This window comes from Aethalodelphis obliquidens, unplaced genomic scaffold (genome assembly GCF_003676395.1).
Source record: "Aethalodelphis obliquidens isolate GAN/ISIS:26980383/991018 unplaced genomic scaffold, ASM367639v1 scaffold69, whole genome shotgun sequence".
NCBI lineage: Eukaryota > Metazoa > Chordata > Mammalia > Artiodactyla > Delphinidae > Aethalodelphis > Aethalodelphis obliquidens.
The window spans coordinates 2,489,267-2,504,246 of NW_020838013.1; the positions used below are offsets into that span (position 1 = coordinate 2,489,267).

Genomic DNA, 14,980 nt, shown 5'->3' on the forward strand with positions numbered 1-14,980 from the left:
GCCCCCTCCTCGTGCCGACCCTCTCCTTCACAGCCCTACGCAGCTCCCAGCGGTACAAGCCCCACACACCGTCTTCAGGACTCCTTCACAGGACTCCCACCGTCCCCACCCACAAGGCCCCACCCACTGCATCACATAGGCCCCGCCCACAGAGATCACATCCACCAGCCCTCACGGCCGCCTCACAATCAGTCACCCACCCGATCCACACGCCTGCAGGGGCCGGTCCTCATCCTCTCGCTAGCTGGACCTGACTACACAGTCCTACCCACAGGTCGTCACAGGACCTTCACTAGGGGACAGGGAGAGGGGCACTGGATGGGCTCACGAGGCCGCGCCCACACGGGCCGCGCCCACACGGGACCCGCAGGCCGGCCACGCCCACGCCAACCCTCAGCACCCCGCAGCTCCTGCAGCTCACCGGCTGACCGTGCGCGCCCTCTCTTTGGGACAGGCGTCCTCACACGCCCCTCCCAACTTGCGTGCTGGTACACACTCTCACCCGCCCCCATGCCTGAGCCCGCGGGCCGCAGGCGCCCCTACAGGCCCAGACAACTCTCCCGCGCCTCACTCCGCGCCCAGGCACCCAGCGGGGGCTCCCCCCAGACTCACCTTCGCTGCAGAACTTGCCGCCGAAGCCCGTGTGGCTGCAGTCGCAGCCCACCTCGCCGGGAGCCAGCACGGTGCAGAGGCCGCCGTTGGCACAGGGGTTGCGCGCTGGCGCGCACAGCGGGTCGGCTGCGGCGCCGCGCAGGCCCTGGCTGCCCAGCAGCGCGGGGGGCCGCTCGCCCAGCTTCAGGTTGGCCAAGAGGCCGCTGAAGGGCGGCTCATACTTGACGGTGCTGAGCGTAAGCGCCGAGAGTCGCACGTCGGGTGGGATGCCTCCCACGAACAGGTCGCTGGCCACCTGCATCTCGCGCCGCTTCGAGCGCACCTCGGCGGCGCGGGCCTCGCCGTCCACCGCCAGGGCTGTGCGGCGCGCGTCGCGGGTCAGCAGCACCATGTGCCAGCGGTCGTCGGCCACCAGCGTGTCCAGCTGCAGCGTGGCGGGCTCGGCGCACGAGAGCGTGAAGCGCAACCGCAGGCGCCCTTCCACCAGCAGCAACTCCAGGAAGTCGCAGTCGCCGCCGTCGTCCAGGTAGAGCAGCAGCGCGCGAGTAGCGTTGGTGCGCAGGCTGAAGCTGAGCTCGCCGCTGCTCGCCGCTCCGGCCCAGCGCGCATAGCGCGCCCACTGCCCCGGGCCGCCGCCGAACTCCAGGCCGCCCGCACCCGCCGCCAGCGTCAGCAGCAGCAGCAGCGGCAGCGACGGCGGCCGCCACGGGTTCCCAGGCGCCATGCCTCCGGCGGCCCCGGCCCCGGCCCCGCCCGGCCCCCGGCCCCGCTCAGGCTTCAGAGCCGCGGGCTCATGGGGCGGGGAGGGGGCCGGGCGCCCCCCGCGCCGAGCGGGGCTCCCTCGCCGGCTCACAGTGCCATGGGCCCGGCCGCAGGGCGAAGCGAGCAGAGGCCCAGGTGCCGGCTTCCACGGACTGAGGCGGAGGCGCCCCTCCCCTGCTGCGGGCTCCGACGGAAGATGGGGGAGGGATGCCTGCGGGGAAATGGAGAGGAAAGTGTTAATGAGGGGCTCGGAGGAGGGGAGGTGTCGGTGTCTGGCTCCCCCCTCACACCAGCAAGAGCTCAACTGTTTCCCTTTAGGACTGACCTGGAGAGGGTCTCAAAACAAGAGACACCACCATGACGGGAGCACTGGGGGCTCAACCCTGGGGGTGGGGGAGATGACACTCGCTAGGGGCATTATTGGTTTAAGATGTAGACAGGTAGGGAGGTAACACCTTCGTGTCCAGTAGGAGCCCAACCCAGATGCCCTCACCCCCGCCTCCCATCAGGACCAGGGCCAGCTCCTGTGGATGAGGCCTAAAGACTCCTTCAGCTGGTGACCACAGCCCCTTCCTCTTTGAGACACCCAACCCCTGTGCGTGGCTCCCACCACCAGCCACGGCTCTCTCTCATCAGTTCCTGATGCTGGATAATGAAGTTGCTAAATAATTCATTAGGATTAATTAAATGCCAATTTGTCAATGGTATCACTGGGTAACCTGGCTGGAAGGGGGCAAGGGAGAGAAACCAGCCAGGACCCAGGCAACCAGACCCCAAGCCCTCTTCATCCATGCAAAGAGACAGGCGTCTGATTCTGTGTCTCCACTTACCCCAAAACCACACTCACCCCTTCCTGGGCCCCAACCTCCTGCTCACCAGCCCAGGTCATTCCTGAACCTAAGTGTCTGTCACCCCCAACTTCCAGCTCCCAGTCTTCAGCCTGAGACCTGCTCCGATAACTGGGTTCTCTTCACCCCTCAGTTCCACCCTCCTCCTCATCCAGGCCTGGGGGAGCCACCAGGAGGCAGGCAGCCTCATTTGCATAAAATTGCCTTTCTGAAATGATTACCCTTGTAACTGGCTGTCAGAGAGCAATTTATACCCCACGCCGGGGAGGGGAATTTGCATCTCGTTAAACTCTGAGTCGTAATTATTTATATCCAACAACCCTCCTGAATATTGCATTGATTTTATTTTGGGGAGGGAGGAAGGGAAAGAGGTGGGGAGAAGCCTGAGAGAGAAGCAGAGAAGGACCATAGTTTAGGAAGAGACAGGGAAAGATTGAAGGGGAGCGTGGAGAGGAAGAAGAGAAATCGCATGAAAAGGAAGAGTAATTGAGGAGAAAGGTGGCCTGATGGGGAGAAAAGGAATGAGAAGACAGAGAAAATTAAATTCCAAATTCCAACAGCATTTGTCAAGGCCCTGGATGCTGAGCACTTTTACAAATGTCATTTTACTTAATCAGTCTGGGATGTCCCATTATTACCATTAACCATTGGGGAAGCCCACATAGAGAAGTCTAGGGACTTGCCCAAGGTCACACAGCCAGTCAGCAGGGAACTGGGACTTAGATCCACATAGGTCTGACTCCAGCAACTCCACAAAAGAGACAAAGGGCAGGGCAGCCACGGGTGTGGTTCAGAGAGGTGTGAACCAAAAGAAGAGAAGAGGGGTGACTTGGAGAGAGAGAAGGTTGGATGAGTGTGGTTCCTCCCTACATGGGAGGAAGTTGGGGTATGAAGGGGGAGAGAGAAACCTAGGGACCCCCCGAAAAGGCCAGAGTGAGGGGGGTGAGCAGAGAGTCACGGGAGGGCAGGATGGTTGGAGTGATATGTATGCAGAAAGAAGATGGGCAGAGAAGGCCTCAGGAGGCTGGCAACAGAGAGAGTTTGGGGAGCCATCTCCAAGAGACCCTCCAAATCCAGCTCTCAGGTCCTTCCATCTGGCTCCTTCTGACTGCTGCCCCCCCCCCCGACTCCTACAGGCTCCAAGAGGGTCTCAAGTGTCCTGCCCCAGCACCCCTCCAAGGGCTGCCCCAGGGAGGGAGGTGTTCCAGGCAAGCAGTCCCTTCTCTCTCCAAACACTATCGCAGTTATATATAGCTTTGCCACTGCCTCTCCTCACTGGGTAATAGAGATAATTAACATGCGCGGGCTAATTAGCCAATCAAATTAAATGCAGCACCTGCTCCCAGCCTGATTGACGCCCTTACCCCCACACGCATGCACCCTCACCCCAGCCCAGGGCAGGGGAGAGGGACCCTCAGGCTTGGGGGAGGGAAAAGCCAAACTCCCCCTCTTCTTCAGAAGGAGCAGCCAGAGACCCCCAGCAGAGGCACGGCTCCGGAGGCCGGAGAATGGCAACCTCCCTCCGTCCCCGACCCAGGGTCTCAGTCTCAGTCTGGCCTTGCCTCTGAGCAAGGCCCCCACCCCCTCCTCCAGACACTATTTTGGGGAGGGAATTAATTAGCTATCGATTTCTGCTGGCAGAGGGAATAGGATTTCGTGCTGCTGTCCGCTCACTCCTCAGCTCAGGAAAGGGAGGGGATTAGTTCCCCTGCCCCACCCCCAGCCCAGTCCCTCTGTCATAGTCACATCCCCCACCTTCTAGAGGGTGGCAGAGGGGTTCCTGCCGGCAAAGCCAAGGGTCAGGGTCTCCCTCATTCAGGAAGTTGGCAGAGGACAGAAAGAGTGGAGGCTGATGAGGCGGCCTCCAGAGGCTGGGAGGCAGTCGCCTAGGTCCTAAAAGCCGGAAGGAATGTTACCTGGCTGGGGGATGGGAGCAGCAGTGGCAAAGTGGGTAAGAGTCCAGGAGGGGATGACTCTATCAGTCTTTGTGTGCCCAGATGTGGAGGAAGAGTGTGACAAGGGAGGGGGTGCTGTGCGCAGGCACGTGCCTGCTAGCGCCTGCCAGGGCAGAGGCTGGGCTTCTGCGGTGCCTCCGGGAGGGGCCGGGGCAGGGTCTGGGCCTGCCGCCCCTCAAAGCTCATTACTCATTCTCCCCACAGCCTGCAGCTCTGCAGCACAGGCCTGCCTAGCTCAGCGCCAGGGGCATAGGGGCTGCAGAGCTGGCCAGGAGGAAGCCCCAGCCCTCCCTGCGTCCTCTCTCCAGGGACCCAGGGACCAATGAGGTAGCTTCAGGCTTGCGAGGCAGAGATAGCCCCAAGAGGAGTGTGAGCTAAGCGGACACCCGGTCCTTTCCACCCCACGCCACCCTACAGTTCCCAGGGAACCTGCTGCTCTTCACCATTCCTGTCCCCTCCCTTCAGACTCCCCCCTCCCCAGGACCAAGCTTCTGCTGACCCAGCCTTCAACCCACCCTTCCTCCCAGGACGCAGGGGCTTCCTGCTAACCTAGGAGGCTCCATCCTTCCTCAACTCCTGGTACGCAGTTCTCTGGCCTCAGGTCTCCTCCCCGTGGGCGAGGGCCATGGCCTTGCACAATTACATCAGGTAAACAGTGTCCCTGGAGTTGCACATGGCTCCTCCCCAAGGCTCATGCAGTACAGTGGAAGCCCCCCTGCACCCACAGTGTCCAGGTGCTGCTCCCCAAGATTGATTCTTCTCCAGTGCCTACTGCCAGTGCAGGGACATTGCCAGAGCAGCCTTGGGATATCCTGCCTGCTGACTGATGTCAGTGCAGTGCACACTGCCAGCCACTGCTGGCCCAGGGCCACCGCTCCTCTGGGGAACAGACCTCTTCCCTGTAACTGGGGATCCCGTACCCAGTCAGCTCCCTAGCACCCGCTACGCACAGGTGGACTCTGCAGCCTTGAGCCAGCGGTGATGGGAGTTAGAGAGGTTGGGGGTGGGGTGACTCAGCTGCACTCAGGGCCGCAGCCCACTCTCTTCCCCCACAGAATCCTGTCCCAGCGATTCTTTCTGGGTCCTCCTAGGCTGGCGGCTTCCTCCCCATCTTCCCATGGCCAGGCCAGTGCCAGTGTGGCATCTGGGCTGCAACTTCGGGGCTTCCCACTGTGCATCGGGTGCCAGGCTGGACCACCACATGCACGTTCTTACATGTCCTCCAGTTCTAGGAGGTATTTTTGTCACCCCAGGCTTACAAACAGGGACTCTGAGCTTCAAATGATGGATTCATTTGCCCAAGTGCAGGTACGGGGCCAGCTGGCTCCAGCATCTACGGCCTTCCTTCTACCCTGCACTGTGCACAGGCCACAGAGCTCACCCTTCTCAGACCCAACCTTCACAGGGGCCCCTGCGCTCTTCAGACCATCCAGACTCCGAGTCTGCCCTGGGGGCTGAAAGACACAGACCTCAGAGCTCATGGAGTTTACCCCTCTCGTTTTCTCTGAGGTGGAAACGGAGTCCCAGAGAGGGGCAGTGACTGACCCAGGGCCATAGAGAAGAGCAAGGCTAAAATCAAGGTCGCTGGCCTCCCATTCTAGATGCTTCCCCTGTATCCACTATTCTACTCCCGGGCCTTCTAGCCTGACCAAAGGCCTAGCCCCATACCACCAGCACAAACTGAGTGAATGGATGTGAATTCCAGGGTGAGATCGTCTGCACCCATCCCGGCAGAGCCCCTGGTCAGGGGTCTTCTCCCAGCATCCACTCAACCCCTTCTCTGGCCACATCTACACCACACACACACACACACACACACACACACACACACACACACACACACACACGCACACACACACACACTGCCAGCCATGGGAACACCAGCCTCCCTCTGGCTCTCCTCACGCCAGCTCCCTCTCGCCAGCTGGGAGTGTAACAGCAGGGGCCTCCCCCAGACATCAGGGAGGAAGAGCTGGGTTTACACACATTCTGGTGGCCCCAGAAGGCAGCCCGTGGACAGGTGGGAGAGTACGTGTTATGGGGAGGGAGATTTTGGCTCGAGCTAAAGAGAAACTTGCCGGCAATGCAAAACAGCCAACAGTGGAGTAGGCTGCCTCCGGGAGGGGGGGGGCGGTGAGTTCCCAGTCTGTGGAGGTGTGTGAGCTGAGAAAGGATGACTACTGCTCAGAGATGCTCAGGAGGGGCTCTTGAATCATACGGGAGGGGGCATCGAAGTGCTTGAGCTCTGAGGGCCCTTTCAGTTGCACAAGGTGTTTTTTGGAGGGTCCTGTTTCCTCCCTAAAACCTCAGGCAGGATTGGTGGGCTGCGAATAGGCCCCACCCCCTCTTCCTCCTCCTTTCTTCCAGCCCTGATGACCTAGAAGTGACAAGGGAAGACCTTGGGCAAGTCCAAGTCCAGCCACATGTCGGCAGAGGGCAAAAGCAAAAGTGAGATACTGCAGTGATTAGAGGCACTGACTCAGGGGCCTGGGTTCCTTCCAGCTCTACCCCTTTCTAGCTGTGTGACCTCGGACCAGTTGCTTGGCTTCTCTGGGCCTCAGTTTCCTTACATGTAAAATAGAGATATTAGTAGTGCTGTCAAAATTGAGTTAATATATGTAAAGCATTTGAAACAGTGCCTAGCAGAGACTAAAGTGGAAAAGTAGGTATTGTATTAATAATCACTTTTAAAACTCCTCCTCTCATCATTTTACAGTTTGCAAAATTCCATGTGTCTCTTGTTTCCTTTGGTTCTCACCAAGGCCAGATGAGAGAAGTAAGTAATGCAGGCCTTATAACTGCCCCCTTTGGCAGATGGGGAAACTGACACTCAGAGAAGAGAAGGGGCCTCTGAGTGCCCATTTCTATGGGACAGGATTCTGTGGGGGAAGAAAGAGTTGAGATCCTGAGAGCAGCTGAGTCACTCCCACCCCGACCCCCTCCAGCTCCCATCACCGCTGGCTCAAGGCTGCAGAGTCCACCTGTGGGTAGGGGGTGCTAGGGAGCTGACTGGGTGCAGAATCCCCACAGTCACACGGCCTGTCAGTGGCAGAGCTGGGACTCAGATTTTGCCCGCTGAGCCTTCCTCCACTCTGCTGAGCACCTCCTCCTACCTGGGAAGGTGGGAAAGGGATGAATGGGTCTGGAGACTAGTGGAGGTCCCACAGCAGCACGGCTGGGAGTGGGCAGGTGTGTGTGAGGGTCCCCCTGAGCAGGTGTTCGTGAAGGGGGCTGAGCACAAGAGCGGCAGCTGTTGCCAGGTGTGGGGGGTTGAGGAGACGGGTGGGCTGGGGACCGAGGTGCAAATGAATGACTCGGCAGAGTGGGAGCCGGAGCACAGGTGCCTAGGAGCTTGGGGGTAGTCAGTGAAAGGAGTGAGCTCACCCCTGTGCCCACCCTGTGCTATGCACAGCTGAGGAATGATGTCGCAGGTGGGTACACCCCAGCGATGCAGAGGATAGATGGTTTCCAGGGGTAGACTTGTGAGTAAGCAGGAGGTGCCTGGGAATTTTCCTAAAGGTACCCGTGACAGGTGTGTGCACGCGTGCCATGATAATGCTGGAAATAGCTGCCGTTTACCGGGGGCATACGACAAAGTTCACAGAGTGCTTAGCACAGAGCCAGGCTCACAGTAGGTACAGAGTACAGGCAGACCTTGGAGATACTGCGGGTTCAATTCCGGACCACCACAATAATGCGAATATTGAAATAAAGGAAGTCACACGAATTTTTTGTTTCCCAGTTACACTATACCATAGTCTATGATACTGTAGTCATGTGTGCAATAGCATCGTGTCTAAAAAGCAATGTACATACCTTAATTTTAAATTACTTTTTTGCTAAATTACGCTAACCACCATCTGACAGCGCAGTGTTGCCGCAAACCTTCAATTTGCAAAAAACGCAATATCTGTGAAGCGCAATAAAATAAAGTATGCCTGTAGATACAGTTGTTACTATTATTATTGTCAGCATAATCATCTGGTCTAGTCCTCAAAAGAACCCCATGAGGTAGGTATGGGAAACCCCATTTTACAGATGAGGAAACTGAGGCTCACAGAGGGGCAGAGCTGAGCCCAGGCGGCCTCACTCTCACCCCACTCCAGTGTGACAGCAGCAGAGACAGCTTTGTAAGGATCAAGGATCGGCAAGGTGTCATGCAGATGCCAGATTATTTGTTGAATGAGTCTCTGAGAGCCATAGCCCACCGGTGTGGACGGGGCCAGGCCGGGAGCCGCCCCAGCAGACGGAGGAGCAGGGTGGGTGGCGTGGGCTCGCACTGTGGGTCGGGGTGTCCCCATGAGGGCTGGGAATAAATGGACAGCATGGCTCCGGCACCAGGCAGGGTGTGAGTGTAGGATTAGTGCTGGGGGGTGGAGCGCCTAGAAACGGGAAGGTTCTGAGGACGGCAGGTGTGGCTGAGTGCTGGGCCAGACCCGGAGGGACTGTGGTCGTGCACATCAAAGCCTGGGGCAAAGAGCTCAGGACCAAGAAGGGAACGTGGCGCTTAATGATGGGGGTGGGATGCAGCTAGGAGGAGAGGGTGTGTCCCGGGGAGTGAAGGTATGTTGCAAGCATACAGATGTGCCTGAGATGGCTGTGTGAATCTGGGGAGGTGAATGGTTGCATGGGGGGCTCTGTGCACCTGAGGGTGTGGGCTGACACTGCAGTGTTGGGGCTCTGGGGGCAGGTAGGGGCCATGAGCGTGTCACGTACAGGAGAGCAGGGCGCCTTGGGGAGGTCTCTGAGGCAGGCAGTGAGGTGGCAGTCTCTGGGCGGGGCGTGTAGGCGGTGTGCAGCCGGGAGGTGTATTGTGTACGCAGGTGTGTGTGCCTGTGTAGGTGTGTGTCTGGGCGGGTGCCACTGAGCATATGTATCAGTGTCAGGTTGTCTGTGTCACTGGCAAGGGTGGGCGGGAGGGAGCAGCTGGACCTGGATAGAGACTGAGGGCCTGGGAGGGGAAAGAGGTCCCCCACAGTCCCTCTGGAACCCAGCCCCCTCCTCTCAGGAACCCATAGTGTGGATTCAGCCCAGGCTGAGAAGCCAGCAGAGGCCCCGGCTCCTGGAGAGAACTCCCCAGCCATCCTCTGATGGCCGGCCTCTGCCTGTCGGTCAGTCCCGCCCACCCTGTGGGTATGAGGACAGGATGGATCTGAGAACACCTCCTCTAGCAGGAGTGAAGGAACCCCCGAGCCTGACCCTTCTCCCCTGCCCCTAGAAAGATCCAGCCGAGTCTCAGATGCCAGCGTCCCTGGAGGCATCCCTGGAGGCAGAAGGAGTTAGGGACCTGAGTGGGCAAAGCACCCACAAAACAGGAGGCTTTACGGTTAACAGATCAGCCGACCTCCCTCCTCTCTTTCTTCCTCTGTCTTCCTTCTCTCTGTCTACTTCTCCGGCGAAAGATAGAGAATGCAAAGCCCTGAAGTCTACCCTGCCCCAAAAGGAATACCCAGACACTGGGAAGGTGGACAAGAGGGAGGGGTGGGAATGAATGGGAGGTTCTCGCCCACCTGACCCCATCCCCCAACACATAAAAAACCAGAAGTGTATGGAAGCCCCAAGGCAGGCAAGAGGACTGGAGACCCAAGACCCACACCCTAAGATTGATTTCATCACTCCAGGTCTGGACAGCTTCCCCCTTCACCTCCAGGCACCAAGAAAGAGCCCCCTCCCAGCCTTGCTTGTTCAATGAGGCACCGAATGCCTTCACCCAGGACTCCGGTGGGGGCTGAGAGTAAAGAAGATAACAGCTGCCCACAGCCAATTTTTTCCTCTAAGGACCCATCAAGGCTTCAGGGGCCCATACCCCAACCCAGAGGACCCAGGGCAGATGGCTCCTTCAGCTGGGGAGGAGGCTGGGACATGAGGAATGTTCTCCTCCTCTTTGGGGGCAGGGGAGCAAGCCCCGGGCCCTGCAGCTTCCCCTCCCTGCAGCACTCTCTGACCATAACCCTGTCACCACCCCCAGCGTGTTCCCACCCCAGCACAGCCCCCTCCTACTGATTTCCCAGTCTCCCTCTCTCATCACCTCCAACCTTCCCCCGCAAGCTTCTGCTCCTCTCCCTCGGGCCCCCCATCTTTCCCGGCTCTCCACCAACACATGCCCATCTCTGCCTCTAGCACCTGGGCGCCTTCCCCTCTGCTCCCTCCCCATAACCTCCTCTCCCCTTGGCTCCCATCCCCCAGTAAAGCCTGGTCCTCCGCGGTGCCCCCCAGTATGGAGCCCTTGGCCTGGCCCTGCTCCCTGCCTTTCCACTTCTCTCCTTTCCCCTCTCCAGCCCCCTCTGCTTTTCCTAGGAAGGCCAGTTCCTCGCTGGTTTCTCCCCTGCAGACCCTTCAGGGCACAACGGGCTCCTCATCCCCTCTGGACGGGCACTGCTTCCAGCCCTTGGGGTGTAGGCTGGGGACCCCCCTTCAGAGCCTCCCTCACAAGCCTTCCGGATGCCCCTCCTTCTCGCCCCATTCCTTCCCCTCAACGACCAGCCCTCCCACCCCCCTCCATTCACCCCAGCTCAGTGCCAGTGCCCCTTCCACAGGGAGTCTCCGACCCCCAACCCCCCAAGCCGTTTAGCCGCCTCGCTGTCACCCAGCCAGCCCTCTCAGCGCGCCAGCGCCCCCGCCCCCCAATCCGCCCTTCTTGCCTCCCCCGCCCCTCCAATCGTTGCCCTCCCCCAATCGGCTCTCGCCCCCCCCCCGTCCGTCTCCGCCGCAGCACCCCCCCGTACCTGGTTCTGGGGGCGACAGGAGCAGGAGGGTGGGGATCAGAACCCCAGGGCCGCCCCGTCTCCGGCGGGTGGCAGAACCAGGGCCAGTGGTTTCTGCCGCCTCGCGCCTCTCTCGCTCCCCGCCGCGTCCCCGCCCGCCTGCCGGTCCGCCCGCCCCGCCGCGGTGCCGCTCGGAGAAGGATGCTCCGCGCGTCAGGGCGGCTGCTCCCGCCGCCGCATCCCTGCAACACCGACTGACGGCAGCATCAGCACCAGTTTCCGCCCCCCGGACGCGAGCATTGGATCACGCTGCGCTAACGGACGAGCTGCGCAGCCAATGCGAAGGCGCAGAAGCCGCCAGTCCCGCTGCTCCACAGGCCCACGCCCCGCGAGGAACCCAGGCGTCCCAGCCTCCCGGCCTCCGAGTTCTTCCCCGCTTCTCGAGGTCCTTAACCCTGGCGCCTGGGCCCCCAACCAGGCAGACCCCCAACCCAACCCCAGTGACTTTTCCGGAAACCCAGGCGCCCTAGCTTCTCGCCCTGGGATCCCGCATCCCCCGGCCCGCGGGCCCAGGTGGCAGCGCCCAGGGCTGGGGCGAGCCGAAGGGGAGGCTGTGGGCCCAGACTTGGGGGCCCGAAGGAGCAGGTCCTGTGCGGGGGCCCGGGCCGCAGCGCCCTCTGCTGGCAACGCCTTGGAGCGGGCCCGGGCTGCCCGGAGCCTAGGGACGCGGGCTGCTGGGGGCCCTTTCCAGCCCTTGCCTGGCTTCCGCCTCCCACTGCCCAAAGGCCCCCTGACCGCCCCTAGAACTGAGGAGGGCTCTTTCCTGGGAAAAGGACAGAGGCGCGGTGGGGGAGGGAAAGGCAGAGATGGGAGCGGGGTAGACCTAGGGGCTTGGGGTTTCCCAACCCTGCCTCATGGGAATCCCAGAGTTTGAAGCCTGATTTCCAGTCCTGCCTGGAACTCTGGACTGGGATAGGAGTAGGTTGAGGGGTAGGGGCGTGGATACACACTGCCTGGACCACAGAAGGGAAGCTGGCAGCAGCTCACTTCAACCAGAATTTTCAGAGTGAATGTGGTGCTGGGGTGAAGGTCTTCCCTGTGAGGGCGTCTGCATCACTATGCATGGGTATGAGTTTGGAAAGAAGGGGACCCCCTTCACTCATCCAACCCAAGGTGGACCTGGCACCTAGCGTGTGTATCACAAAGTTGGACACTGGGCTTCTGAATGAGGGAGGCAGTGTGTGTGTGTGTGTGTGTGTGTGTGAAAGACCATTCTGCCAGCTCACTCCAGGACCCTGATTTCTGTTGCAGGGTCCATGATCTGCACAGCCAGTGGTAGTTGGCGCGTCCTTAGCCAGAGGCAACATGCAAGAACACTCTCATTTGACCACAAATGCATGCATGGGCACTCGGAGGCGTACTCACAGCCATGCACACCTATCCATGCACATAGGCGTTCCCGAGGGGACACACAGGGACACGTGCAGAAATGCCCCCCCCCCATGGTACAACACCCACAAGAAGCATATACTTGCTCAAGAACATACGCAAACTTGTGCACACAGGTGCCTGAGGCAGATGCATGCTTTGGGGGGGAACAGGTGTACACAGAGGACCTGCCCACGAGGTCATCCTGCCCTCCGAGGCACTTTGCACAGAGTAGTCAATTACTGAGTAGATGCGTGGGGACACTCCCCCACACCAGAGAGCTCCCTCCCGGCCTGTAAGGGGATGAGAGGGGGACCCAGGCTGTAGGACCCTAGAGGTTGGGAAGAGAGATCCCTGAGCCAGGTTCTAGACTTGGGGGGGCCTACTCTGACCTTGGAGAGACCCTCAGGATGGCCCCACCAAGGCCACTAGAGGAGCCAGAGAATGGGAACTGCTGAGTCAGGGCCTGTGAATGTGAAATTGCCTCTCTGACCCCAGAGCCCACTGCCCTGCCCATCCCCCACTGCTCCTCTCCCTGCAGGCTACACACACACACACACACGCACACGCACACGCACACATACACACAGAGACGTGTCCAGCCAGGCAACAGGGCATAGATGGGCACACAGACAGGCGCAGTGACTCAGACCCTTATAGATGGGTGTGGGAAGGGGTCGGGGGGAGGGCAGGGGCAGGGAGAGATGCAAGAGTGAGCACTTGTCTCTGGTCCCCACCCCCAGCTCCCTGGGCCACCTTTGCCCATCAAGGGCAGGAAAGGTCACCTGGCAGCTGCTGCACCTCCCTGCCCCCCCCCCAGCTACAGTGATGTCTCCCCCCACCCAGGTCCAGGCTTCAGAGTACCGGATGTAGGTGGGACCCACCACTTCAAGACACCCCCCCAACAGGCACCCACCCAACGTGGCCCTTCTTCCGTGCGCAGTCCAGTGAGGACACACGGTGGAGGAAGAATGCAGCAAATACAGTATGCATGCCTGTGCACACACATGCACACACGCGCACGATGTGAAGCTCGTCTGCCAGATTCACACAGGCGACCATGAAAAGGCAGCCACACGTCCCAGTCCTAGGGCGAGCAGACCTGGGCACACATCTGCAAACACACACACTGAGAAGAGGCCAGGCTGGGGCTGGGGGGTGGCAGGGAGGGGAGCCAGCCGACTGGGCTGCAAGGATGGAGGCAGCGTAGGGAGCGAGCTGCTCTTCACAGCACAATCGCCGTCTGTTGTTATAGCAACTCAGCCCCCAAATCGTGAAACGGATATTACAGCCTCCAGAGGAGGAAGGAAGGGAGGGGGCTGAAGATGGAAGGAGGGGCAGTGCGGGGGACCCAACGGGGGACAGGGCTTGGGGGCCCAACAGGTGGCAGAGCTGCAGCTGAGAAGTAACAGGGTGGGAGGAGGAGGTACCCCAGATGAGGAGTAGGCCAGGGGGAGTGGGGTCTCAAAGGGAAAGGTGGGCATGGGGTCAAGGAAGTTTGAGGGAGGGGGCTGAGGCCATTGCCAGGTCCTCAGATATTGTGCTTTGCAGGTAGGAGTTGGGGTGCTCAGGCCTCCACTCCCAGGACAACCTGCAGTTGCTGTAGGACATGCCTCAGCTTGGGGGAGGGGAGCTGGGGAGGTAGCTCCCATTCTCAGACTGCTGTCTAGAGCCTCCTCACCCCAGGGGCAGCCTGGCTCAGCTTCAGAACCTTTCGAAGACCCCCAGTCCACCCTCCTCACCAAGACCAGCCTCTGAAGTGGCCTTAGCCTTCCTCAGGTAGTGGTGACCCCCCAAAACCTCCATGCTGCAAACTCGGGAGGGAAGAGCTGGGTTGGGAGAGGCTGCCAGAGGCTGACAGCAGGATCGATATGCATTTCCTCTGGAAGTCCCTGTCCTTCCGGCTGGCAGCAGCGCCAGGCCAGGAGGCTGCAAGCCCAAGGAGTGTGCCCCCCTCGCTCCTTCCCCCACACCCAGCACTCAGGGCTGCCTCCTCCCTCCCATGATTCTCTGTAGTGAGCTCCCCGTTGCTGGAAGTATACAAGCAGAGGCTGAAAGACCACCTGTCAAGCAAGGGAAATTCAGCTGCGGGCTGAAGGCTATGGCTATACATGACCACCAGGCTCAGCAATTCTACTTTCAAGTTTTAGGCCCCCAAGATTCTGGACTCCTAGAGATTCTAGACCTCCCCCCAAAACTCTCTGTTCCACGGTTTCCTGGTTCTAAGGCTCTATCCCCCACAATTCTACCTCCCCCCAAGATTCCAGACACATGAGATTCCAGATCTCCCAAGATTCTCTGACTACAGAGTTTCCTGCGCCACAGTTCTAGTCCCTGTGCTTACGGACCCCTGCCCTCTGCCCCCGCGAGGATTCTAGGCACTGATAGTCCAGGTTAATTACTTGGGCCTTTATTCCGTCTGGAAAACACAAATATTCACAAGAATCTGTACAACCTTAGGGACACCAGCCCTGGCCCTGCCCTCAGCTGCATGCCACCCTCACACCCCGCCCCCCAGCCCCGGCCTGCCGCCACAGCGCCCCAGGCTCCCTGCTCTGGTCCAAGTCTTTTCTCCAAAGCAGGCATGAGTGCTTGATCCAGTCACAGCTGGGAAGAAGAAAACAGAGGTTGTGAGGAAGACCCTCCCCACTCCCCAAAAAGCAGGATTCCA

The 14,980-nt window shown here is 59.9% G+C and overlaps 2 protein-coding genes and 1 long non-coding RNA gene across 11 annotated transcripts in view; 1 reads left to right on the top strand and 2 right to left on the bottom strand.

The window, feature by feature from the left end:
- Positions 1-1,336, bottom strand: part of NRXN2 (neurexin 2) — a 99,840-nt gene extending 98,504 nt beyond the window's left edge. The window contains exon 1 of the mRNA XM_027089966.1: positions 613-1,336. Coding sequence (XP_026945767.1) covers positions 613-1,336 — 724 coding nt within the window. The remainder of the gene's footprint in view (positions 1-612) is intronic.
- LOC113611263 (uncharacterized) overlaps positions 1-14,980 on the top strand; it is a 25,569-nt gene continuing 10,589 nt past the window's right edge. The window contains exons 1-2 of the long non-coding RNA XR_003429384.1: positions 1-11; positions 12,072-12,086. This is a non-coding gene — a long non-coding RNA (uncharacterized LOC113611263). The remainder of the gene's footprint in view (positions 12-12,071; positions 12,087-14,980) is intronic.
- RASGRP2 (RAS guanyl releasing protein 2) overlaps positions 14,698-14,980 on the bottom strand; it is a 15,609-nt gene continuing 15,326 nt past the window's right edge. For all 9 annotated transcript variants that reach the window (XM_027089977.1, XM_027089975.1, XM_027089976.1 and 6 more), the window contains one exon: positions 14,698-14,916. The gene's annotated coding sequence lies outside the window, so the exon portion shown is untranslated. The remainder of the gene's footprint in view (positions 14,917-14,980) is intronic.